At 55.6% G+C, this 26644-nt stretch overlaps 1 protein-coding gene across 2 annotated transcripts in view; it reads right to left on the bottom strand.

The window, feature by feature from the left end:
- MGAT5B (alpha-1,6-mannosylglycoprotein 6-beta-N-acetylglucosaminyltransferase B) overlaps nt 1-14598 on the bottom strand; it is a gene marked incomplete at both ends in the record, with an annotated part of 66306 nt that extends 51708 nt beyond the window's left edge. For both annotated transcript variants that reach the window (XM_082678873.1, XM_082678874.1), the window contains 3 exons: nt 1752-1899; nt 10590-10702; nt 14531-14598. In XM_082678873.1, the coding sequence (XP_082534999.1) occupies nt 1752-1899; nt 10590-10702; nt 14531-14598 (329 nt within the window). The remainder of the gene's footprint in view (nt 1-1751; nt 1900-10589; nt 10703-14530) is intronic.
- Nucleotides 14599-26644: the final 12046 nt, after the last annotated feature.

The following is a 26644-nucleotide window of genomic DNA, read 5'->3' as shown; positions in this document are numbered from 1 at the left end:
CCCAGGCTCCAGGACTGTAATTTCAGTGCCTACATTTTCCAAAACAAAAAAATCAGAGCAAAGGTCTAACAAAGGATTTGTTTGCCCTGAGCTGTGAATTAATTGATATGAAAAGTCTTGCAAAGGGATAGAAACGAACCCCTACGTAGCGAACGGCCACCAAGAGCACACCGGTTAGAAAGGTGGGGCCCTGGGGCCATCTGACCGGGGCCCCAGCGCCTCAGCTGCTGTGCAACTTTGAGCAGGTTCATGAACATCTCTGTGCCTCAGATGCCTCCTCTATGCAACGGGGATTGAAGCCCCCCATAGGTGGCTGTGGGATTGGCAGGATCACGGCGGTAACTCAATAAAGTGAGCTTTCAGTACATGGCGCCCCTTATGAGGACGGGGATGCTGCCATCGGCTGACCTGACTGGGCACCCAGAACATTCAATCAGCAAGGCCTGTTGGGGTCGGGACCCACGGCCAGTAGTCCAGCCCAGGCAGCCTATGGGGCAAAGGATCCCCCCACTAGACCAAAGGGGTGGGCTGTGCTCCAGGCTCCACCCAGCCAGGGCCCCTCAATGACCAGGACTCACCACCACCACCTTCTTTGATTTTGCCCAACACCGAACTTCAGAAATGCCTGGAACTTTGGCTTTTACATCACACGCATTGGCTGAGGTATAGCTTTCCCACAAACTGTCTAAAAGTGTGGATTTCAAACATAATTTTCAGCAGTAGAACACTTTTAGCAAATCACACTGGCCGAAGTATAGCTTTTCCCAAATTGTGTAAAAGTGTGGGTTTCAAACGAATTTTTCAGCAGTTAGGACACGCTGAGCAATTCCATCTCATCAAGAACCTCAACATCTAAAAGGTCAGGTGCAGAGTGCCTCCCTGGGATGGGTGGGGTCCAAGCCTCCTCCCTCCACATCCAAGTCTGGGGCGCAGGACTCCCAGCTGGGACGGCCCTGACCTCACATCCCCTCATTCTCTGGGATTCAGGAGAACCCGACACTTAAGCTGCACCACCTGGGTTCCTGGGGCTACACAGAGGCACGTGGGGCTGCAGCACAAAACCTTGGGGAACTTTGCACATTCTGGCCTCAGTGGGGGTAATATTTAGAATGAATAAACCAGGAAATCCTGCTTGCAAAGATGGCCCATGTCGGGGCTTCCCTGGTGGTGCAGTGATTAAGAATCTGCCTGCCAACGCAGGGGACATGGGTTCGAGCCCTGGCCTGGGAAGATCTCACATGCCGTGGAGCAACTAAGCCCATGTGCCACAACTACTGAGCCCACGCGCCTAGAGCCCATGCTCCACGACAAGAGAAGCCACTGCAATGAGAAGCCCGCGCACCACGACAAAGAGTAGCCCCTGCTCGCTGCAACTGGAGAAAAAGCCTGCGCGCAGCAACGAAGACCCAACGCAGCCAAAAATTAATAAATAAATAAATAAAATACGGCCCATGTCCACAGGAGGAGGACAGGTGATCACTATGGCCATCACAACCAAGTACATATCCACACATGCCCATCGACATGGACAGAGCTCAAAATCACCACCGTGAGTGAGAAAAGCAGGGGCAACATATGTACAATAGGAAGCCACTTAGGGAAGTTTATAAAAACCACACACTATGCATTTTGTGTGTGTGTGCATGTGTGTGTGTGTGTGTGTGTGTGTGTGTGTATGAAATGCATTTCGAGGCCGAATCCCCAGCCCAGCACACAGTGGGGTGCCTCTCTCCCTCCCGGGGCCCCCTCACCTGTCCACAGGGAAGCGCCTGTCGCCAGCAGCCCGGTGTAGCTCACTGCTGTTCTCCAGTCTGGCCAGCGTGTCCATGCGCCTCAGCATCAGCTCCAACAGGTCACTCATCTTGCGGAGGACACCGCGGGACTCCGGCCCACCCATCACTGCAGGAAGAGCGTGGGTGCAGTCAGGCACAGCCCAAGCAGCCCGGAGGCCACCGGAGACCACCTGGTGTCTGGCGGGGTGTCTCAGACCCCAGCCCCACCCCCATCTTCTCGGGAAGGGGAGGGGCCAGGAGAATGAGCCTGCCCCACCCCCTACCCCTGCAGGACAGGAATCCAGAGAGGCCTGGGCCCACCCTGCTCCCTATCAGCTGTGTGACATTGGGATGACCTTTTAACCTCTCTGGGCCTCAGTTTTTGCCACCAGCAAAATCTGGCTTTAGACATAATCTCAGGTCTGTGAAGGGACAGGGAAGGGCCAGTAGTGGGACAGGAACCCCAAAACGCCCTAACAGCAGGTTCCAGACAGAACCTGTAAACCAGGGTTTCTAAAAGTGTGGTCAGCCATCCACCCGCACCTGAATCTCCCGGCCAGGCTGCTAAAGTCCAGATTCCTGGGCCCTCGCTGTCTAGATCTGCCAATGCAGATCTCTAGGGCATGGGGCCCAGGACCCTGCATTCTGCTTGCTCTTCACGTGGCTCGGATGCACAGGCTGTGAGCCCGTGTTCAAGGGGTTCGGGGCCCCAGCCACCTCCCGTCCCCACCCACTCCCCCAGACACCACCCTAGAAAAACCACTGTGAATTTGTCCTGACTCTCAACCCGGTCTTTGGGTTCCCAGAGATCAACTCCAGGGTTGAGGGGCCGGGATACCTTGTGAAGAATAAAATTAAATGAAAACGAGGTGCTTCAACCAAGATTCCATTAACCGGCCCGAGACTTTCCACAATGTCCTTACTAATCACTCCCGATCATTAGCATCGTGCCCGTGTGGGAGAGCAGGCCTTGCCTTCCTTTTTAATTAAATTTTGTGAAGGTTTTAAGCAGCGCCTCCAAACCATCCGTAGGTGCTCGGTTCCAGACGCTGCAATCCCCACCCGGGCTGCCTGCAAACCCCAGGGGCCAAGCTCTGAGTCCCTCTTAATTAATGAGCTGAAACCATGGGGACGCAGATGCTCCCCGGGACTCCCCAGGCTGCTGGAGGGGCGGGGGTGTCAGGGGCTGCCTTGGGTGGGGCTCCCCAGAATCAGACCCTGAGACAAGGGTTTGAGGGCAAGTCGTTATTTGGGAGGTGAAGGGAAGTGGGGAGGTGACCCAGGGACGAGGAGTCAGCCCAGAGAGGGCATGTCATCAACCTGGGGAAACCAGCAGGTGTAGAACCGGCCTCAGAGTTCTCCCCCGGGGGGCGAGGGGGCCAGGCATGTGCACACCACCTCCCGCCAGTCACCGCTTAAGGGCTGCTCCCAAGGACGGCCATGTTCTGGTACTTTCCACCTGCCGTGGGGTGGCAGAGCCGTCTCCAGCGTGTGACAGGAATCGTGAGGGCTGAGGATGTGGGCACCAACAGCATCTGCTTCTCAGGAAAGGAAAGGGTCAGGGCCCAGCGGACTCACAGGGGCTACGGTGGACACCTGGCCTCTCACCTGCCTCTGCCAGCACCCCCTGCATGGCCATATGGCCAAGGGAGTCGTCATACTGCTCTCAGCCTCAGTGTCCCAAACCCAAGGCAGTAACACCAGGCCCTGTCTGCAACTCAATGTCAAGGTGCCAGGAGCAGGGCGGGAGAGACCATGGCTGGCCACTGAGGACCAGAGGCAGAGACGGGGGGAGACGTGGGGAGGTGGGCAGGAGGGGGCCGGTCTCCTCCGCTCCATGCTTGGGACTGAGCCAAGGAGGGGGGCCTAGAGAGGCTGCACGTCACCAGGGCTGCTTGTGACATTTCTGCTTTGCTTGTCCCCATATCCCCTGGCACCAGGCCCGTTCCAGTGACTGCCACCGCTTTCTCACACCAAGTCACCTCCTGGCTGGGTCCCCTGCCAGCTGAGCCCACCTGAGGTCAGATGGGAGGCCATGGGGAGCTCGACGGGGGGACCCAGCCAAGCATCAAATCCAGAGCAGGGAGGAGTTGCAGGTTCCTCAGAGAGCCTGGATCCCTGGCTCCGAAGAAAAGGATGGGCATGAATGGGGGGCTGGGGGCCAAGGGGGGGGAGAGAAGAGGAAGCGGAGGACAGACACAGGGTGGGGTTGGGCACTGGAGAAACTGGGCTTCAGAAGGAAGGAAGGAAAGAAACTGTCTCCAACCCCTCCCACCCGAGTAGCTGAAAGAGGTAATGGTCTTCCCACTTTCCCCTCAGAAAACTGGATGGATTTTTCAGTTGGGATCAGGAAATTTCACCATAGTGTTAAATGAAGCAAAACTGAGGTCTCTCCCACCACTCGGCCCCTCCCGACTCACTTGGCCTCAATCGGTTAGTCAATCAAAAAGCAAGATATAAATAGCTCCTTCTCTCTTTCAGCTCCACAGAGCTGGGGACAACAGATGACTCTTTCAAATCACTCTCATCTTGAGGACAACCCCCAAAGCCCATCATTCAAACGCAATACCTTGCTTTCAACCAGTGCTTGGAGCACAGAGTAAAACAAGAAGGGAGTTCCCTTCATTTCAGCTAGAGAAATCCGAGCCCAGCAGATGATTTGTCCTGACAGCACTTTGCACAGCCCCAGGGGAGCCGCTCATGTTGTGGGCCACCTGATGGATGTCCTGGAGTTGTGCAGTGCACAGCCTGGCCGGCCTCACCGGGCTGCCCTGATCGCTCATAGCTCAGGCTGGGGTGGCCCCTTCCCCAAAGGAGTGGGATGAAAAACGGAGAGCGAGGCCATGGCTGGGAACATTATCAGGCCAGAGCCTGAGAGGCCCCCCAGCCATGCACTCAGGCCCAACTGGACCACAGAGCCTGGGCGGCAGCTGGAACCTGAAACAGCACTCCAGCAGTGCTGAGGCACATCACTGCTCCTGGGGTGGCGCTGCGTTCCCACAATGCCTCAGGCCTGGCACCTGCCCTGTCACACGGCTGCCCTCTCTCCGGGCTCATCCCAAGCTTCCTTTTCCCCTCTGAGCTCACTGTCTGTGCCCCTCCCAAGATCTCACTGACAACCATACCCCACCCCCACTCCCAACCCCATCTCATTTCAAAAACTTCAAAATAGCTGATGGAGCCAATAACTGCAAGATCTGGCCTAGAGCTACAGCGGCCCCAAGAGCCAGACAGAGCCTGGGGGTAGCACCGTGGCCCAGGAAGCCTCGACTCCAGACCTGCTCTGCCCCAACTAGATGGGGGAAGGGGCATGTCACTGTCCTTCTCTGGGCCTCAGCGTCCATCCCCACCCCCCACCACGGTCTACAGCCTGGGACCCTTGTTTCTGCTCTTCCCCTAATTGCCCCCAGAGATCAGGGTAATAGAAAAGGAAAGAAGTGTTCCTATAAAAGCCATCAGAATCTCCTTAGCGAGAGAGCTCTGTTTTGTTTTGCTAAAGCCCTGGGTGGGCCAGAGCTTCATCTAGATGCCGGGAGCAATGAGACAGAGAGAAACCTAAATGATGCTGCGTATTCAGCCAGGAAGACTGGAGTTTCCCAGCCCAGCCTAGGAGACCAGGAGAGAGGACAAGGCCTGAGGACATGGGCAGGGGGCAGGACAACGACCCAGAGGGGCTAAGCAGGATGGGGGAAGCTCCGCTGCCATAGGGATGACCCGTGGGGAAGCGTGGGAGGGGGGGCTGCGAAAGGCAGGGATAAAAGAGAATTGTCATCTGTTTGCTGTGCTGAGCAGTGGTCCGAACCCCACCCCAAATCCCCCCACCCCTGTGGAGGGTTTAGGGAGGAAGGTGTGTCCTTCCCACTAGGTCAGTGTAGGGGACACAAAAGAGGCAGGAGGGGAGACATCCAGTAGGATAATTCAGTAGAAGCAGGGAATCAGAGCAAGAGGTGACCAGGGAAACATAAGCCCCCTAGAGTATTTGGAGATATCTGGGGGTTCTGGAGTGCCCTTCATACAAGGGACGAAGCCAATTCTTTAAGAGTGTCAACAGAGGGAATTCCCTGGCGGTCCAGTGGTTAGGACTCTGAGCTTCCACTGCAGGGGGCGTGGGTTTGATCTCTGGTCGTGGAATTAAGATCCCGCATGCCACATGGTGCGGCCAAAAAGAAAAAAAAAAGTCAACAGAAAGAGGAACCCCAGAAGACCAGAGGGCTTATAGGCTGGGGCTAAGGAGACAGACCTCACATGGGTCTGTAAGGCCACCTCCATCAGACTGGACGAAGACACCCTCCCAGGACCTGGGGTTCGGGGGCCACTCCCATTGTCTGCAGATGGTACAGGACTCCAGGAGCTCCTGAGACCTCAGGAGACAGCCCCCCACCAACCCCCCACCCCCGTCACTTCCTGAGGAGCTCCAGGACACTAGGCACGTTTTCTGCCCTGGACGAGGCAGGGGGTGGGTCCCGGGAGGGAAGCAGGCCACACACAGCCAGTCCAGCCGCTCGGCCACATGACGTGCCCCCTGGATGCCACCGCCGGCCAGGGCTATCAGCAGAGCGGGTTCCCGACGTGCCTGCCCTGAGTCACCTCACCGCTCTCAGCGGCGGCTAAACTGAAACGTATTTAATGTGAGGCCCCAGTGACACATCGCAGAAGTCACACAGGTTCCCTCCATATTTCCATATAAACAAGGAAAGCTGGGATGCTGAGAGAGACAAATGGTCCTCACATGTATCGACAGGGGTGCTTTATCACCCGCCGAGGCCCCATCCCCTCCCCAGACATGCTCTCTGTTTCTCTCTCTTCTCTGCCCTTGTCCCCTTTCTTGTCCCCACCTGCCACCCGTTCCCACTGGTTCCTGGAAACTGAAGGAGCCCCCACCTTGCCAGACAGAAGAGACCTCCCAGGCACTTGAGAGGGGGCTGTGAGTTGGTGTTTGCACAGCTGAAGGAGTGTGCACACTTGTCTCTGCACAGGGCCAACGCGGAAACCAGCTGAGGCCACGGGAGCTCTGGGCAGCGTGGGAGACGAGGGCAGGCCCTGGCTCACCCCTCCACTGCCAGCCTCTGAGAATAGAAGCCCCATTAGCACCGAGATCCAGGGCCAGAGCCAGAGCAAGGAACTACGTCTCTGATATTCCCCAGGTTCCAAGGCTGGCCAGGGTCCGGGACGCCTGGCAGGGCCAGTCCACGGGGGAACCTCAGGGCGGACACAAGCAGCTGAAGCAAGGCCTGTGGCCTGCAGCCCTCTCCCCGGAGACGGCCTCTGACCTCTACTTCAAGACAGTACAGAGAGCCAGGAACCGCCACACAGGCTCTGCGGGATCTGCGGCGACCCCAGGAGGGAGGCGTCAGACATAAGTTCAAGTCCCCTCTCGTTAGGAGCGAAGCAAGTTCCTCTTAGGACAAGAGCAGGAAAGCAGAGGCAGGAGGCAAGGAGGAGGGACTGGGGTGGGGAGGGAGGACTGCAGAGGGAGCATATAAAAAACAAAAATCCTCCCCCAAGGCCCAAGCTGGGCCCAACTGCGGCACGAGGGAATTAGGCTTAGCCCTCCTTCCAGTTATGATTCTCTGCTCAGGCTACTGCTCCCCTGAATCTTAAGATGAGTGTGCAGAGTACAGAATGAGATGTCTGTCACATTTTTATCCCCAAACTAGAGAACTTTATCACGAAATAGGAACTGGCCCACAGGGGAAACCAGAGCCTCCCCAGGGAGACCACAGTCCGCAAGAGGCTGTGGCAGGCGCTCCGCTTTTTAGAGAAAACCCTTCACTCTGCCCCTCCCCCCCCAGCCATGTCCACATCTTTGCAGGCTTGACAGGCAAGGAGAGGAGAGGTTATCTCCCTATTTGTGCTCAGACAGTTTTATTGACCAATGGAGGATTTTTCTTTCTAAATCGTTTTTCTAACCCTTAGTGGGTTTCCTTCTGCTTCTGCCTTGGGGCTTCACAGACCCCCAGAACAAACATTATCCAACATCCAACCCCCACTGTGACCTCCAGTATCGCTCCCCAGACCCCTTCCCAACCGCCCCCCACTTCCAACCCCATCCTTCCCTGGGCGGCTCCTGGGTAGAAGTGCTGGCACTCCTAGGTTGTCTGCAGGGCCACCCCAGGTCCGGGGTGGGGTTCTCATTTGGGGGGTCATCTCTTACAGGACCAGGATTCTAAGCCCACAAAGTCAACTTAGGGCTTTTCCAAGTCTCTGTTTTGGGTCTGTCCAAGCAAATCCACTTAATCCAAGGGCATGAAAAAAATTGAGGGGAAAATGGGACCCGGGATGTGAACCGAATTGGGGTCAGTTCCCAGGGGTTCTCAGAGGGTTCCCTCCCTGTCTAGTTCCTCCTCACGGCCTTTACTTCCATATTCCAGGCACGAAGCTTCCAGCACAGGGGCCTGGGAGGTGTGAAAAGACTTGAAAACACTTGGTCTGAGAACTAATGTCACAACACACAGGAGACCCGGCAACTCCACCCCCAGGTGCACCCAACAGAAATGGCCATATGTGTCCACCACAGACGTGTGCTGGAATGTTCACAGCAGCACAAACGCTCCAAATTGGAAACAGCCCAACGTCCGCCTCGGGGTAGAGTGGATAAATATATTGTGATGTGTCCACACAACGGATGCTGTGCAGCAGTGAAAACAAACGTCTGCAACCGCACACGAGACGGACGAATCTCACAAATGTGCTATCGAGAGACGGGGGGCACGCGATGGAACACCTGCCATATGGTTCCATTCTCATAAAGGCAGAGAACCAGGCAACACTCCTCTGTGCTATGAGAAGTCAGGGTCCTGGAGTCCTTGGGGAAGGAGCGAGTGGAAGGAGGCCTGAGGGCGTTTCTGGGGTTGGATCACACTCCGTTTCTTGATCCAGGTTGCTGGTGCATGCATGGGTTCCGTTTCTGGATACTGTACTCCGATAGGAAGCTTAACCACGTGTACGCGTGCCCATGTACACACACACACACACACACACACACACACACACACACACACACACGCCTCTAGTCTAACTGCATGACCCTGGGCAAGTCCTCTGCCCTCTATGGCTCTGCCCACCCCTTAGACACAACATCTAGATTGGAGTTGGACCCTTTCTCCCTCTGCCAGGCAAAACTGCACAGTGCAGAGCACGGCAGGACGCCCACAAGCCCCCAGTCCTCTGGGCACTGGGCCCACCCCCTGCCAGGATGGGACCCCCATCCCCCACCCCAGGCAGATGAACAGAAGAACCAGAGCCCAGCCATACATCCCTCCTCCCCCAGTCCCTGACTCCCACCTGCTGGGGCCCTGACCTTGCTGAAGGTCAGCTTGCCCAAGCCCCCTGCAGCAGCCCACCCAGACAGACACACCCCCTTGCTAGGGACGGCACCCAGGTAGCCTGAGCATCGCTCCCTATACCCCTTCCCCTACTCTCCACCTCCCCAAGCTACCCCTCAAGTGCACCTCCACAGCCCCCCCCCCCACATCCTCAGGAGTCTCCCACGTAGAGACCTCAGTATCTCCTTGGTCCTCTTTTCCCTAAACATTCTTTCCGGCAATGCCCCCCCCGTCTCAGACTCACCACATCCAGTAAATGTTTACAGAGCTCACAGTGTTTGCCAGAAGCTGCTCGAGACCCTTCACATATGTTATCTTCACACCCCCTCATGACAATCCCGGGGAAGAGGGTAATGTTAGCCCCGTTTACCAGAGGAGAAAACGGAGGCTCTGAGAGACCGAGGGATCTCTGTGGGTCAGAGAGGGGATAGATTCGTTTACATTCAGGCTAGAATGTCTAATAAATGTGAAATTCCTGCTGGGAGCTGTTGCAAATTTAAAGAAGTGCGTGTTAAACCAAAGGCATGAATCTAAGGAGACACCAGATGGCAGAGTAAGTGCCCCTCGGGGCACCGACCCTAGATCACAACCCATCCTACTGGAGGGTTTATCCGTTGCTGGGAAGAGGGGAGCCGGATGAGGCCTGGGGGGACTTTCCCAGAGGGGCAGGGGAGAGCCCACAAAGCAGCCCCCTGAACAGTTCCAGAAACCCCCTTTGCCCCAGTTTCCCCACTATGTGTCTCCTTCCCACGGTTACTGGGAGAGCCCCCATGACACACTGAGCAGCTCTGAACTGTTCTCCATTCTTCCTTGAGCAGGATGAGGGGGGAGCGGGACTCACCTTCAGAAGGAGGTCTCCCAGGCCACCACCCTATCACACCCCCATGCCACGTGAGCCCATGTAATCCAACCCCTGAAAACGGTCACTGCTTTCCTTCTCTGAAGGTGAGTTAAGTGATGTGGCCAATGGCACACAGCTAGTAAATGATGAACCAGGGTACGAACAAGGTCCATCTGGTCCCCACAGCCCATGCTCTGAACCTCCATTCCACTGCCTTGTAAGCATCACGTGGGCAAGAATGAAGGACCAGAGAGCTTGGAGATAAGACACGTGAGCCCACGGCAGTCCTGCCCTCTCCCCTGTGCCTGGGCCGAAGGTACAGAATATGTGTATCTCAGAGAGACAGGAGTCATATCCAGAAACCTCAAACCACCCCACTAGAGAAGCAACACAGGCAGCCTCTTCTGATGCTTGGGAGACCCTGGCTCAAAGGCCCCTCCTGGCCTGAGAGGCTAGACCAGAGGAAGCCTGATTACCACAGCCAGGACAAGAGCCAAAGCAGGGTGCAAGGCCCCCACCATTCACACAGCCACCAACGAGGTGGCCAGACGCCCAAGACAGAGCCCCAGAAAGCCTCTTGCAGCGTTAGGCTCAAAGGCTTCCCTCTCCTCTGACCCCCCAACCCCTGCACCCCTTTCCCCACCAACATACCTTCTGTGCGGACAGTGAAGGGGGAGTCCCCCGGGCGCCGGGCTGAGAACTGGCCTCCCAGAGACGTCATCAGGAAGCAGAGTGAGAAGAAGCCAATGCCCAGGACAAAAAGCCTGCGGAGACAATAGGGCAGGTCAGGGTTAGGTCAGCACATGCACCCCTATCCTGTAAGGGCTCCCTACGAATGAATGAGTGATGGATGGATGGAGGAATAAAAGACCAGGGGGTTGAGCTCCCAGACCAGTAGGTCTCCCATCACACAGGATAAAGAGAGCTGGACTACAAGGAAGTGGCCACATGCAAAACCATGCAGGACAGTGAGGCATCCTTAAGGTATAAGGTTGGGCAGGTTCTAGTCTCCAGACGGAAGCTGGCTCATTGACAGCAGAGGTCCTCAACGTGTGGTCCCCAGACCAGCTGCATCAGCATCACCTTGGACATATCAGAAATGCTCATTCTTGGGCCCTAGTCCCAGGCTTACGGAATCACACACTCTGGGGGTGGGATAAGCAATGCATTCTAACAAGCTCTCCAGGTAACCCTGATACGCGCTCAAGTGTGAGAACAACTGGTATAGATGGAAACAGCAGGACCTGATGCCAGCCAGAGGGTAATTGGTCCAGACAAAACCCACCTGGAGCCCATCAATCACCTGGGTCCTGATCAGCACTTGTGTACACAGGCCTGCTGCAGCAACCAGCTTGAACACATCCTTGTCATGTTCAGGGCAGGGGGTGGGGAAGGGCTCCCATCACTACCAGATGGTAAGATCTAGAAGGGCAGGGTCCTGTGGCTGCCTTCTGTGTCCAGACTCCCCCTATCCACATTTTCACCAGGCAGGCACACGGTAGATTACACCACGGCTCAGAGTAAGCCAACACCTGTGCACGGGGTGTCATACAAGTGTGTGCCGTCACAGAGGTCAGGGGAGTTGGCCAAAACACGACTGTCTATACTTCAACACATAGTTTTTGATTACATCCCAAGTGCCAAGAACTAAGGTATCCCCAGGGGGACAGCAGGGAACCCACCCTCAAGTCTGGCCCCAGGCTCCTGCTGCTTCCATACTAGATTCTGGGCCAGCACAGCCTTAGGGAAGCAGAGGTGGAGGCTGTTCTGGGATTTTGAATCTACCCGAGGACTTGATCAACTGGCAGAGCTGAAAGGGGAGTCCCCCCAGGTCAGGGTGAGGAACCCCAACTCTGGTGGAGCCAGGCTCACCATGGGGGGGCCCCCCAAATCATGCCGGAGACCTCCAGCCTTCCCACCTCCACCTCCATCCTCAAACCCTACATTTGTTTGTATCTCTATGCAAGACTTGTTTATGCATTTTAATCTTCATTATTTGAAACTGGCAGAGCAGTATTTAATTAAAATTTGATTCATTAAAGAAAACACATAATTGTAGCAGAAAATAAAAGCACAACAAAATTCCCAACCCATACTTAAAGGAAGCTGTTAGAGATTAAGTCAGAGCGGCGGCGGAGGGGGGGGGGGGGCAGAACCCAAAAGCAGATATGGCACTGGGAGCTTCCCCCAGCAGATGGCACAAGGAACACTGCTCCCTCACCTCCCAGGGACCCCTCACTGAATTCTACCAAGCCTGGGGGTGGGACTCTAGCCCTGGGATCTCCAAGATGAAGTCAGGCTGGTCTCAGGGTAGCAGCCAGAAGGGCCGTGTAGGGGGAGGGTGGTCACACATCCAGGAAGATCCTGGGGGAAATCAGCGGTTTGTCCCCCCAGCCTGAGGACGAGGATGGGTCTCTCCAAGTTTCTCGCCCCCCACTCCCTCTCCCCTTCCCCAGCTATGGGGTACTTGTATTTAGAGCTGGGGACCTGAGCTGCCAGCGTCCAAAAACCTGCTGTGAGAAAGGTATCTAGGCCTTTAGCCCAGAACCTGAAGCCCCAAAACACCTCATCTGCATCTCTCTCTGCCAGACCCAATACTGGGACTATTTACAGTAGATTCAAGTTAAAATGGTTTTGTCCACCCATGTATCCATTCAAGCAACATTCCAGAAGCAATTATAGAATAAGGACCCTGCCGGAGGCTCTGTGAAAACCATTGGGAATAGGGCTCCCAGCTGCCCTTGAGGATTAACAAGTAGGGCTGATACGTTGGAGGTCGTAAACCCCCACACACACACCCCGCATCTGAAGGGGACTTGAAGACTTCACTGGTGGCTGTGGGTCTCTGTGGGAAGCCTAGGGATACCCTGAGAGGAAGTTACATAACCTGGGGGTGGGGAGGGGAACCTATGCAACCCCACCTCTGCATCCTGCTTTCAGAAAAGAGCCTGAAAGAGCCACAGGGGCAGGACCCAAGGGAAGGAGCGCTAGGGAGCTGGCGCTGTCCGTGGTGCTGGCGCCAGCCGCTACCTCCTATTGTGCCGGGAAATGTCCAGCCAAGCTGGGGTCAGAGGCTGGGCTTCCCACGGCCTGGAGGGAGGGGCCAACACTGGGTGGGAGAGACAGGGCTGAGGAGGGTCTGGGTTGGCTAGGGATTTGAGGATTTCCCCGGAGGAACAAGGCCTTTTCCAGAGATGCTAGCTTCCCACCTGCTTCCCATGGGAACTTTAGGGCGTGGGGGCTCCTGACACCCCCAATCACCTGCCCAAGGCTCTATTCTGGGGACCCCCAGCTCTACGGTCGTCCCGAATCCTCTGGACATTGGTGGTCCAGCTTGACCCCTGCCGTCCTAAAGGTTGTCTCCTCAACTCTGCACCCTACGCCGGAGGATCCAATAGCTGGAGGCAATGGCGGGGCGGGAGCCACGTGAGCCACGGTCTTTCCATTAGAAGGAAAACCAGCGGGGGGCATGGGAGGGGCCGGGTCTCCGCCTCAGGTCTGGTGGGGAGGGCCTCAGATCTGGCCCCTCCCGCCCCCCAAACTTCGGGCAGAGCCCATACAGCTCCTGCCTTCGCGGGCTCCCTCCCGCGCCCGGACCCCACCTGTGGCCGCATCCCGAGTGCGGCCCACCCCCGCCCCCCGCCCCGGGCCCCGCCGCCCCCTCGGCGCCCTCCGCGGCTCAGCCCCTGGGCGAGGTGGCATCCTGACTCCGCTGGGCACCCATCGCTTAGCGCCCCTCCCCAGCCCCGGCTGCAGGCCCGGCTCCGATGGCGCTTGGGAGGAGCGGGAGTTGCCCCGGAACCGCGGGGCTCTGGGGGCCCCTGGGGTGGGACTAGCAGAACCCAGGCAGACCCAGACGGCCGTAGCCCTGCCTGGACTTGACCGCCGAGGTTGGGGGGGGGGGGGGTCGGTCTCCGCTTCCATCCCGCCTCCACGCTCTCGTCGCCCTTCCGCCCCACAGCGCCGCCCCTGCCCCAGCCTCTCCAAGGCCCGCGATCGGGGATCGAATTCCCATCAGAGGGGGTCCTTGCCGCAATCTCGGGGACCCTCCCGTTGGACAGAGGCCCGCACCCCGCGGAGAGGAGTGCGCGCAGAAGGCGGGGTCAGAGGGGGTGGGACAGGCAGAGGGGGTGAGCGGGCCGACTTAGGGCTCCACTGGCCCGCCAGGTGGGGGTACCGCCCCGCCCAGAGCGCTAACTTTGCCGCGGGGGTTGGGCCGTCCGCGAGGTGGGGAAGGACCGGAGGGGCAGGGAAGGGGCACCCTGGCTTGGGCGACTTCCAGGGTCCAGGACCACAACATCGGTGACTTCTGCCCCCATTCCCACCTTCACACCCCGAATCCTCTCCAACCTAGACCAAACTCGGTACCCGTCCCAGAGTTACACACCCTCCCTACCCGAACCGGAACCCCAGCTCCATCCCTTTCCCAGCCCCACTAGCCACCACCGAGGGCCGAAGCACAAACCGCCCCCTCTGCTAACGGGACAGGCAGCCTTGGGACAGACACTCTGGCAGGGGCTGACCTCGCCCACCCCAACCCACGCCCCCTTGGAGAAAAAGACCTCCCCACGCCAACCGGGAAACAACTTTACCGAAAGGGTCTCAGGGTGACCAGGCATCTTCTGACCATTATCTTCCCATCAGGGTTGACTGTGATCATTGTTCAAACTTGTCTGGGCGAGGAGCCGCGGGCGAGGCCGGACGCACCACGGTGCGTCCCGGGCCCTGCTCCTAACCACGTCCGGGCCACGAACCCGCTGCGGGCCGAAGCCGGGTCCGAGCGACGCGGGGGCTCAGCGGCTTCGCTGCCCGGGCCGTGGCCCGCGGGGTCGGCGCGGCCTCGGCGGGCAGGGGAAGGGGAGCGCGGCGCGGCTGCCGGAGGGCGGCGAGGGCGCCCGGCCGGGCCGTCTCTGCGTCTCTGCCCTCCCCGCTTCACATTCTGGGGGCCGGGAGGCGGCGCGCCCCCAGACCGCCGGCCACGCGTCTGCCTGCTCGGGCTCGCTCTCTGGGCGGGACGGCGCCGCGGCGCGCAGACGGGCTCCCCGCCGCGGTCGCCCTCATCCCCGGGCCCGCGCCCTCGGTGCCGGCTACAGGCGGCCCCGGGCCCGCGCCCCGGCCCCTCGCGCCTCCGGGCCGCGCCGCTCCCGGGCCCTGCGCCGCGCTGCGCCCATGGCTCCGGGCAAGGGCGCCCCGCGCCCGCCCTGCCTCCCGCTCGTTCGTCTGCCCGCGCTCGGGTGTCCGGCGTCCGGCCCCGCGCTGCGTTACGCCCGGAGGCGCCGCATTGTTTCCTTGGAGGAGGCGGCCGAGCAGCGGCTGGGGCGGCCCAGGAGCGGCCGCCGCGCTTCCTCGGCGCGCTGGCGCCACCTCATGGCTGCGGCCCAGCAGTGCGTTCTCCCGGCCCGGGGCGGGGCGCGGGGGGCGGGGGGCGGGCGGCGGGCTGGATTTCGGAAGCATCCCGGGTGCCACCAGCTCTGAGGGCCGAGGCCTGCTTCGGCTCCTGCAGAGCACAGAGGAGGTCGGCGCTGGGAGGCGATCCCCGCTTCCGCGCGGTGCCAGGGCCCTCCCTCCGGTCGCCGCCGCTGCCTCTGCCGCCACAGTGGGCTTCTGCAATGGCCCCTTCACACCCACAGTGATTTCGCTTTGCAAACTTCGCCCATCCTCTGGCCCTCTCTGAACAGAAACTGCAGCAGCTCCCCTTTGCTTTCTGATTTCAAACTCGGCCTGTGACACTGAGGCTCTCCCACTGATCCCAGAAGCAATGGCGCGCCCTGTGGGTCTGGGTTCTAGTTTCAGACCCTCCATTGACCAGTGGGTGATGCCTAGAGTCAGGGGGACTCCCGGGCCTCGGTCTCTCTGCTATGAAATGAGAGTGACCCGAGGTTCACTAATGCACCTTCCAACTCTGTAAAGCGTGCACAGCCCCCCTTCACCCCCACCCCACCCTCCCTCCACTTCTTGACTCTGGAGAGGTGTTTGCCACCGCAGAGAGGGGTCAGCAGCCCCTGTGAGCACCCGAGGCACGGCAGCTCCCAGAGCCAGGCCTGGAGCTGAAGATGCTGCTCAGTCAGGAAGGGCACTTGCCAGACCAGCTTGGCCAGGCACAGACGGAAGAGCCCAAGGCCTCAGGCCACGTGTAAAATGACATGGATGACCCTGAGGGTCTTTCTACAAGACAAAACCTTTATTCTGGTCCATCCAGTCCCTGCCTGGTCCAACTAGGCCCCCAGCCCCCAGCCCCTTTGCTGCTCGCCTAGCCCAACTCCCAGCCCCTTCTGAGCCATTTCTCACCAGCTGTGACTCTTGTTCAGTTTCTCCTGCTCATTCCTCATCAAAATTCACCTGTCCCACGTTCCATTACCTCATCGCCTTGCTCTCCGCTGATATGAAAACCAATGATGAATGGGTGTTGGCAGATTAATATGTTAACTCCTGCTAGGTAGCCAGTTTACACTGAACAAGGACACGCTGACCAGGCCTTCGTGCCGAAGAGTGACAAATGGTGACGGGAAATTTGGGCATCACGGCAGGCTGGCCAAGGAGATCTCTGAGGGTGGGGGGGTGGTCTCTCCTGGGGTCCCACTTGTCCCTGGGCACCTACATCTGCTACACACTCAGGCAATAACTGAAGCCTTGGATGTCAGGGCAAAAGCCACATCTACACTCGGGCATGAAATGCCCCTTCCCATTGTGTGCACCTCTCCCGTAAGTTCAGGGGGTCACATTTGCTCCTGGTTGGCATTTAGGCCAAAAGGGAGGGGAGAAGATGGGGGTCCCCCCCAAGGTGTGGCTCATCTGGGGAGGTGTTCTCCTCTCGGCCGGAAGCCAGATTTCAGAAGGTGGGAGAGGGTACCCCATTGCAGGCTCGAGCCAGGCAGGGAGGCTTGGGGCAGACAGCGAAAGACGCTGAACCAGACCACCCTGCTGCCTCTTCCTTTCGGAGCCCATTTCCCCTTTGTCGGCCTCTTGTCTGTGGCGAAATTCAGTGTACGTGACCCTGCTTGCTCTCCGCTGTGCTGCAGACATTAGGGGAAAACTTGTGAATTGCCAGTCGTGAATTGCCGAGCACCTCGGAGCCCTCGCAGCAGGTGGTTATACTTTTCTTGTTATTGTCTACCTGTAGCAGCTGCTGCCGGCGCCTCGTCCTACCCACCGGGCATCCAGCTCTACATGCCAGAAGACAGACCACGGAGGATACATGTAACGCTGCCTGAGGCTTTTTTCCTGGCTGTGAGAATATGCTCGAACATGCAGGGGCAAGATAGAAGTATCAGGGAATTAATGCCCTGGAAGCAGCCCTCAAGGGCTCCCTCTCCCTCAGGTGGGCTGCTCGGTTCCCAGAGTTCCCTGAGCTCCCTCTGCCCACAGCGGTAACCGGCTCGGTCATGTACCCCATGTTGGCTTCCTTCCTTCCCTGCCTCATCCCCCACTCCTCCATCCATGTTCCTGAGGCCACCTCCCAAATAAACTACTGGCACTTGAACGCTTGTCTCAGAATCTATTTCTGGGGAACCCAAACTAAGACCCTGGCTTATAGGCCAGTGGTTCTCAGCCCTGACTCACAGCAGAATCACCTGCAGAATGCAGTCCTTATTCTGATTCGGTACCTAAGATGGGCCCTGGGCATTTATTTTTGGCCATGTTGTACGGCTTATAGAATCTTAGTTCCCCGACCAGGGATTGAACCCGGGCCCTCGGCAGTGAAAGCACCGAGTCCTAACCACTGGACCGCCAGGGAATTCCCGGCACATTTGGGGGTTTTTTTGGGGGAGGGAGTTGTTTTGTTTCGTTTTGTTTTTTAACATCTTTATTTGAGTATAATTGCTTTACAATGTCACATTTGTTTTTTAATGCCACAGGTTATGCCCACATAGCTGGCCAGGGTGGAGAACCATTGGAGAAACACCCATGTTCTAGATACATACCCACAGCCTTCAGATAAGCAGCAGAGTGACCCGAAACAAATGAGAGGAGAGTAGGGGACACTTCTGCTGGGGGGCACATCCAAGGACCCAGGATGCCGGCTCACACCACATTCCAAAACCCTCCCCTTTCTACTGTTTTACTCTTTTGAGGCTATGAACAGAACCACAGCCTAGCCCAACGTGGGGGGTCAGGTGCAGACCCTGCATCGGCCCGGGTGCTCTAACCGTGGCACTTCCTGGCTCTCTCCCGCTGCCCTCTGCATGACCCGATGGTCTGGCTAGAGGGGTCAGGAGGAGCTCAGCACCAGCAAGAGGCACTGGGCAGGCAGGGGAGGGTCTCTGTCCGAAAGGGGAGCAGGACTCCAGGGAAGGAATTGGGGGAAAGTGGGTGATGTACTACTGTTCGGGGGTGTCGTACTCAAAATACCTAGATGGTGGGCCATGCAAAGAAGGGAGGGGTGGGCTTCCCTGGTGGCGCAGTGGTTGAGAGTCCGCCTGCCGATGCAGGGGACGCGGGTTCGTGCCCCGGTCCGGGAAGATCCCACGTGCCGTGGAGCAGCTGGGCCCGGGAGCCATGGCCGCTGAGCCTGCGCGTCCGGAGCCTGTGCTCCGCAACGGGAGAGGCACAACAGTGAGAGGCCCGCGTACCGCAAAAAAAATAAAAGAAGGGAGGGGAGTTATATTAGTCTCCTAGGTATGCTGTAACAAGCGACCACAGACTGGGGGGCTTCAAACCATAGAAATGTATTATCGGGACTTCCCGGCGGCCCAGTGGTTAGGACTCGGTGCTTTCACTGCAGGGGGTCTGGGATCGATCACTGGTTGGGGAGCTAAGATCTGGTATGCTGTGCAGTATGGCAAAAAAAGAAAAAGAAATTTATTCTCTCACAGTTCTGGAAGCCAGAAGTCCTAAGTCAAGGTGCTGGTAGAGTCAGTTCCTTCTAGAAGCCCTGAGGGAGACTGTCACGTGCTCCTCTGCTGGCTTCAGGCGGGGCCCAGCACTCCTTGGCATCCTCGGCCTATAACTGCATCTCTCCGGTCTCTGCCCCTGTCTCCGTGTGACCTTCTCTGTGTGTGTCTCTCTGTGTCCTCTCCTCTTCTTATAAGGACCCCAGTCATTGGATTCGGGTTCACACTAATCCCGAATGACCTCATCTTAACTAATTACATCCGCAAAGACTTTGTTTCCAAATAAGGTTATGTTCTCAGGTTCCAGATGGACATGAATTGGGGGTGGGGGGGCGGGCGGGCACTGTTCAACCTACTTCAGGGACCTGGTAGAAAGGGGCTGGAGTGATCAGAGAACGCCAAAGACTGGAGGTCCCTGAGGGGATGTGCCGCCATTGCTTTGTGTGACTCTGGACCCAGTTATTTCAAGGGAGTCAGAAACCTGGGCTTCTCACGTGTGGTCACACAATTTTAAAATGCAGACTCAATATTTTTAGAACATTGTGCAAGACCGATAAAATCCATTGGAGGTCTGCCATCTGGGTCCTCCTGCAGATGTCACCCAAGGGCAGAGCAGGGAGCCCACCAGCCCTGCCCACCCAGCAAGTCCAGCTTCCCTGAGGCCAGGTTCCCCTCCCCACAGCAAAGACACAGTGCTGCCCCCAGGAAGGTCAAGACTCCTAGTGGTTCTAGGGGCTCCCTGGGGACCTCCCTGCCCCCTTGAGGGCCCCCCTGGAGTCTCCTGGGGCATCACAGCTTTGACTACACACCCACCTGCCCAAGGCTTCAAGGTTGCTTCTGGAGCTCACAGCGGCCTGGGGTGGGAAGAGGAGAGAAAGAAACATGTGGTTTACGGTGTTTGAAATCCCCATTTAATGTGCTCCGACCGCCGCAGCAGACAGCACATTAAGAGGCAACAGGCCATTGTCCTTTGCCGGAGAGCAGAGCATTAATAATGTCATAACAGCGTTCACTGACACTGCGCACAAATCATCAGCCGCCTCTCTGGGCGGGAACAAGAGCCGCACGCAGCCTAGCGCCGGGCCTGGCAGCTGAGAAGCGGGGAGAGCTACCGCTCCAATTCATCTTTCATGCTTTCTGTTTCACATTTAGCCTAATCTTCCGATTGAAAAGCAGTGTCTGGGGTTTATTTTTATTTATGACAGAAGGCCATTCTGCCGCACAGCTTGTGAGAGCAGGGAACACAGCCATCGTACTTCCCTGTTCTACAGGGAAGTTAGCGGCTGTGTCTGTGTCTGTGTCTGTGCGTGTGTGTGGACGGGCAGGGAAGCCCAGGACAGACTAGACAGGGGACCCTCCCAAGTGGACCCCATCCCAGCGCCGGAGACAAGGGCAAGCTCTTCATTTAACATGTTATTGAGCACCTACCAGGTGCCCAGAAACGACTCAGGGATTCTAAATATGTCACCACAGCTATATGGTTATTTTATTTAAATTTTCTTTAGCAGGGCAACTTGAAAAACATGACCCCCAGGACTCCCCTGGTGGTCCAGTGATTAAGACTCCGTGCTCCCAAGGCAGGGGGCACGGGTTCGATCCCTGGTCGGGGAACTAAGATCCTGCATGCCACGTGGCACGGCCAAAAAATGATAATAACCAAAATTTTTTTTAAAAGACCCCTTTCTTTCTGGACAGTTTCCCCAGTTGCATCACAGGTCACTGCAGGAGTACGGGAGCAGCCATCTGGGGTGAGCAGAATCGTGATCTCCCAAAGACGACCATGTCCCAATCCCCATAATCTGTGAATATGTTATGTAACGTTGCAAAAGGAGAGTAAGGCTGCAAGTGGAATTAAGGTTGTAAATCTGCTGACCTTAAAATAGGGAGATCATCCTGGATTATCTGGGTTGGCCTAATGTAATCACAAAAATCCTTAAATATGGAAGAGGGAAGCAGCGTGAAAAAGACTCGACCGGCCACCTCTGACTTTGAAGATGGAGAAAGAGGCCACAAGCCAAGGAATGCAGGTGGGCTCCGGAAGCTGATTCTCCCCAGAGCCTCCAGGAAGAAAACAGCCCTGCTGTCACCTTGACTTTAGCCCCATGAGATGCATTTTGGACTCCTGATCTCCAGAACAGCAAAATGATTGGTACATTTGTGTGGTTTTAAGTCACTACGTGTGTGGTTACTTGTTACAGCAGTAATAGAAAGCTGACATACCGTCTTTTAGAGCCACCACTGCCAGGCACTGCAAAGGCTGATGCTCCCCGCACACAAGCTCATATCTCCACTTCACAGATGAGGAAACAGAGGTTCGGAGAGGTGAAGTATCTTGCTCAAGGGGTCACTGCAGATCCAGCCTCCAATCTCAAGCCCAGCAGACCTCAGAACCTATGTCACTCATTGTGTTCAAAACTCTGGTCCAGGGGTCCTGGGGGGCAGGCATGAGCAGGCATCCTCCAAAGAGTTCAGCCCCCAGGAGGAAAGCTCCCTCCCTCCAAGAGCTGCTGGTGGACATGGGAAGCCACCCAGCTGCCTCGGTTTCCCCCTTCTTCTCCCCGAATACCCCTGGATCATCTCAAAAGAGCAACTGCCCAAAGGCTCCCCTCTCTGGTGTCCATTCAGGCAAGGGTGATGCAGGATTTCAAGTTTCGCTGGGCTGTGTCTCAGACCACCTTGGAATCTGTCCCTTTTTAGCAAGATCTCCTGACATCCAACCCCATGTGGGACCGTCCCCTACTGAGAGGCACGGACCTCCCAACACCCGGAAGGTGTGGAAAGCAGTCCCTTCCCCCTTCATCAATCCCACTCTGCCTCTGCTTCCCACGCCCCAGCTTGTTGTGGGAGAGCCGTGATCCCTTCTAGGTCCCTTGAGAGGTTTGAGGAGGAGGCAGATGAGGGAGGGTGAAGATGCCCTCCCCCAGCTAGGAGAAGGATTTTTATCTCTTGTTTACCAATGTGCCCCAAATGTCCTGGACAGTATCTGACACAAGCTACATCCAGTAGAGAAGTTTGGGCAGGGAAAAGTCGAAGGGCTGGTTCTAAGCAGCCCAGTTTCTAAGCCCAGCCTGACCTGTCGTCAGCTGGGGCCATTTCTCACTTTCCCTTCTGCACCCCACTTCTACTCCGCAAGCCCCCCTCCATGAAGTATTCACTCCCACGCCGTCCAAAGAGTTCCTGCCCCAAAGCTTCCCTACTTTCCACTGTCACCAAATCTGTTTCCTTTGTGCAAATCCCCATTCACTCTGAGTATCACCCCCAAGGTCAGCCTCCCTGTGCTATTCCTGGCTTTTTGGGGTGTATATACACATAGCCCCCAGGGCATGGCCTGGCCCCTGCCCTGCATGCTCACCTGTGCACCTGAAGGGCAGCAGTGTCTGCCCAGATCGAAGCTGCCTCATTCTGGGAATTCCCTGGTGGTCCAGTGGTTAGGACTCAGCTCTTTCCCTTCAGTGGCCCGGGTTCAATCCCTGGTTGGGGAACTAAGATCCTACAAGCCACTGCCTCACTCACTGCAGGAGTCTGGAGTTACAGGGGCCTGTGCTCCAATCCTGCCACCGCATCCCTGCCTTAATTGGGCAAATTACTGTCAGAGCCTCAGTTTCCTCATCTCTAAAGTAAGGATTGCACCTACTGTATAGCACAGGGAAATATACCGAATATCTTGTAATAACCTATAACAGAAAAGAATCTGAAAAAGAATATATATATATGATCCTACTGAAAACCCGAATGAACTTTTGGCCAGCCCAGTATGTGTGTATGTATAACTGAATCTTTGCTATAACCTTGAAATTAACACAACAGTGTAAGTTATCTATACTTCAATTTTTTAAATGGTTAAGTAAATAAATAAAGAGTGAGGATTGCACCTAAGGACTTCTCACGGGGCCTGATACCTAGTAAGTGCTGATTTTTGTCTGTCTTATTTTCCTACTAAATTATAAGCTCCTCAAGGACTAGATTCAGGCACAGAGAAAGATAAAATCATTGTTATTATTAGCTTCCATTTCTTGAGCACCCACCTTGCACCAGGTACGCGTCTCATCAATTTACACTAAGCCCGCAAGGTCGCAGCTACTATTTCACGAACAAACACTGAGACTCAAAGGATGGAGTAATTTCATTCCTAGGTCAGTTCCCAAGAGAAACGAGAGCACACAGCCACACACAAGCCAGTACACAAACGTCCACAGCAGCATGATTCAGAATAGCCAAAGAGTGTAAAAAACCCAGGCTGCTCACTGATGGATGAATGCATGAACTGTCGTGTGTCTGTATGATGGAATGCTATCTATTCAGCCTTAAGAAGGAATGATCCTCAAAAAATTAAAATAGAATCACCATATGATCCAGCAATTCCACCTCTGGGTATATACCCCAAAGAATTGAAAGCAGGGTCTCAAGAGCAGTGTTATTCACAACTGCCAAAAGGCGGAAGCATCCCACATGTCCACTAACAGAAGAAGGAAAAAATAAAATGTGGTCCATCCATACAATGGAACGTTATTCAGCCTTGAAAAGGAAGGAAGTTCTGACACACTACAACATGGATGGACCTTGAGAACATTATGCTAAGTAAAACAGGCCAGTCACATATTGTATTATCCCATTCATCAGAAAAGTACAGAACAGGCAAATCTATAGAGATGGAAAGTAGATTACTGATTACTATGGGCTTGGGGGAGGGGAATGGGAGTGGCTGCTTATGGGTAGGGGGTTTCTTTCTGGGGTGATGAAAATATGTAAGACTGGATAGTGGTGATATTTGCACAGTCTTATGAATATACTAAACCACTGAATTGTACACTCAAAAGGGGTGAAGTTTATGTGAATTATATCTCGATTTTTAATAAATGAAATAACTTGCCCACAAGTACACAGTTAGTAAGGGGGAGAACCGAGATTGGAACCCAGATTCTGTCTCCAAGCCCGAGCTCCCTGGTTGCTCTGTGCTCTTGTATATCTGCAGACACAGCACAGAGGGCGCTGTGGACCAGACACCAAATAAATGCTGCTCTGACTGGCAAATGCTTAAGAAGTGAAGGACCAGGACCAGGCCCCTGGGTTCCCAGCGTGAAGACAGCCCTTGTTCCCGGCCTGTGACCCACCAAGCCCCCCTACCGAGGGTCTCCAGCGTGTTATTGCAAGTACTTAAAACTTTTCTCCTAGAATATGGGTCACAAGCCCTGTCTCCCCACCATCTTTTCTTCTCCAACTGATGAGAAAGAATCTTAATTAAGTGCCCCTTGGCTGCTGGTTTAATTCCATAAATATAAAATTGAGGCAAGCTAATAAAGCCATCAGTCATCCCAAATCCCAGCAGTTCTCTGAGGGCTTTTTTTTTTAATAAATCCATCTTTAAGATGATAATGAATTAAGTCTTCTTTGGAATATCCGAGAAAGCTGTGGCCCAGTGAGGTGACACTGGGGAAAAAGGGACTTGTCACCCCTGCATGAAATCTCTCACAGGACCCCAGAGGGCACACACTTCCTCCCACCCCCTGTGAGGCCAGGCCTCCACCTCTCCACGGGGCCCCATCTCCTCAGCCTGTTCCTTCTTGCTTCTGCCCAGGGCGGCTGGGGGGCCGGGGTGGGGTGGGGTGTAGAGGGTGAGGGTGGAGGGGTGTGGGGAGATGGGGGGCTAGAAGTGCGCCCCCTCCTGGTCCCACTCTCTCACTTCATGGAAGTCAGAGGTATTTTGTGTGACTTTCCAGGAACACGTTGAGATGTCTCAGATGTCTCAGAGTATCCTGCCCTGCTCCTGAGCTGTACTCAGTCCCACCTGTCGGCACCTGTCCCACAGGTGTGGCCCGCCCAATCTTAGACTTGCCCTCAGGTGGAAAGGGGGGAGCTCAACGAACTCAGATGGTGACATTTTTCAGTTTTGTCCTAGACAGATTTCTCCTGACTCCGCCTGCATCTTTTTCCCTTGGTGATCCTACTGTGTGTCTTTTCGCTGTAATATACCTTAGTCGTAGGTACAACTCTATGCTGAGACCTGTGAGTCCTAGTGAATCACCAAATGTGGCAGCAGCCTCGGGAACCCCAGACACAGGGGAACCAAAGAGAAAGACGGGGACTAAGTGGAAATCCAATGAAAACTGTCTCCATTCAAAACAGGAATCAGTTTGTGCTATATTGATGGGTTACCTTGGCTACAAGTAATCTGAAAACTTAGAACCCCTTCAGCATAACAGTCATGGAAGACGGGAAGGGGCTGGCCTGGGTGAGGGTTGCAGTGCTGAATGGGATCCCGGATAGGCGTTGCAGGGAGTCAAACCCTCAGAGAACTGCCCAACATCCCAGGAGACAGGCACGGCCAAAGTCTGCTGGTGATGGGCCACCCAGAATGGTTAGGATAGGGGGGGCCCCAGGGCAGAAATCCTGCTCCTTCCCTGTAGTAAACTGGGCAGCTCCAGGCCCTGGGGCTCTGACCACACCCACCCTCTCCAGGCCTTCCCAGCTCATGTCACACCCTTTTCCAGGGCTGTAGATTCCAATCTGTCCCAAGGGAGGTCTTCCTGGTGACTTGTTTCCACATCCATCCCCCATCCTTCCTCCCCGTAATACATTTAGGCACCCATGATTCCTCCTAAGGGGGTCTACTGGGCCGTGCACTGTCCAAGGGGAAGACTCACCTCGCTTCTCACCTTGACCCACAATGCAGTTAGGGCATCAGGATTTGGCAGTGACCTTCAGAAGGTCTCCAACAATGAGAGTGGCCGGCAGGCATGACTGGGACACAGGGAGCAGAGCAGTGGCAACAGTATGACTCAGAGTCCCAGCAAGCGCCTTGGCCTGAGGGTGTTGGAAGCCATCCATCAGCTCCACACCAGCGCTCCTCCTGTTTCTCTCATCACAGAACAGATGACTCAGGACAGCCACATTCAAGGAAACAGGAGCCAAGCTTGGCTGCTCCTGCCCTGACCGGACACTGATTGATACTCTGACAACCTTGTAGAAATGGCATGCTGCAAAAGGGATGGAAGAGAAAGTGAACAGTGGGGTGACATTAATCTAAAAAGCTTCTACGTAAAGAAAAAGGAAAGCTTCTACGCAGCAAAGGAAACCATCAACCATCAAATAAATCAATAAATATTTTTAAAAATAGCATGAAAAGGCAACCTATGAGTTGGGAGAACATATTTGCAAACCCTGTATCCAATAAGGAGTTAATAACCAAAAAAAACCAAGAAATGCATACAACTTAATAGCTAAAAAAGGGACTTTCCCAGTGGCTAAAACTCTGCACTCGCAATGCAGGGGGCCAGGGTTCGGTCCCTTGTCAGGGAACTAGATCCAACATGCTGCAACTAAGATGCTGTGTGCTGCAACTAAGACCCGGCACAGCCTAAATAAATAAATAAATATTTTTAAAAATAGCAAAAAAAAAAAACAACCCCAAATAACCCAATTTAAAAATGGGCAAAGGACCTAAATAGACATTTTCCCAAAGAAGACATACAAATGGCCAAGAGGTACATGAAAAGAAGCTCAACATCACTAATCATCAGGGAAATGAAAAACAAAACCACAATGAGATATCATCTCACACCTATTAGAATGTCTAGCATCACAAAGGCAAGAGAGGGCTTCCCTGGTGGCGCAGTGGTTGAGAGTCCGCCTGCTAATGCAGGGGACATGGGTTCGTGCCCCGGTCCGGGAAGATCCCACGTGCCGCGGAGCGGCTAGGCCCGTGAGCCATGGCTGCTGAGCCTGCGCGTCCGGAGCCTGTGCTCCACAACGGGAGAGGCCACAACAGTGAGAGGCCTGCGTACCACAAAAAAAAAAAAAAGGCAAGAGATAGTGTTGGTGAGGATGTGGAGAAAGAGAGTTTTTGTGCACTGTTGGTGGGAATGTAAGCAGGTGCAG

This window comes from Grampus griseus (genome assembly GCF_964374135.1).
Source record: "Grampus griseus genome assembly, chromosome: 20".
NCBI lineage: Eukaryota > Metazoa > Chordata > Mammalia > Artiodactyla > Delphinidae > Grampus > Grampus griseus.
This window is presented reverse-complemented; position numbering and strand designations above follow the sequence as displayed.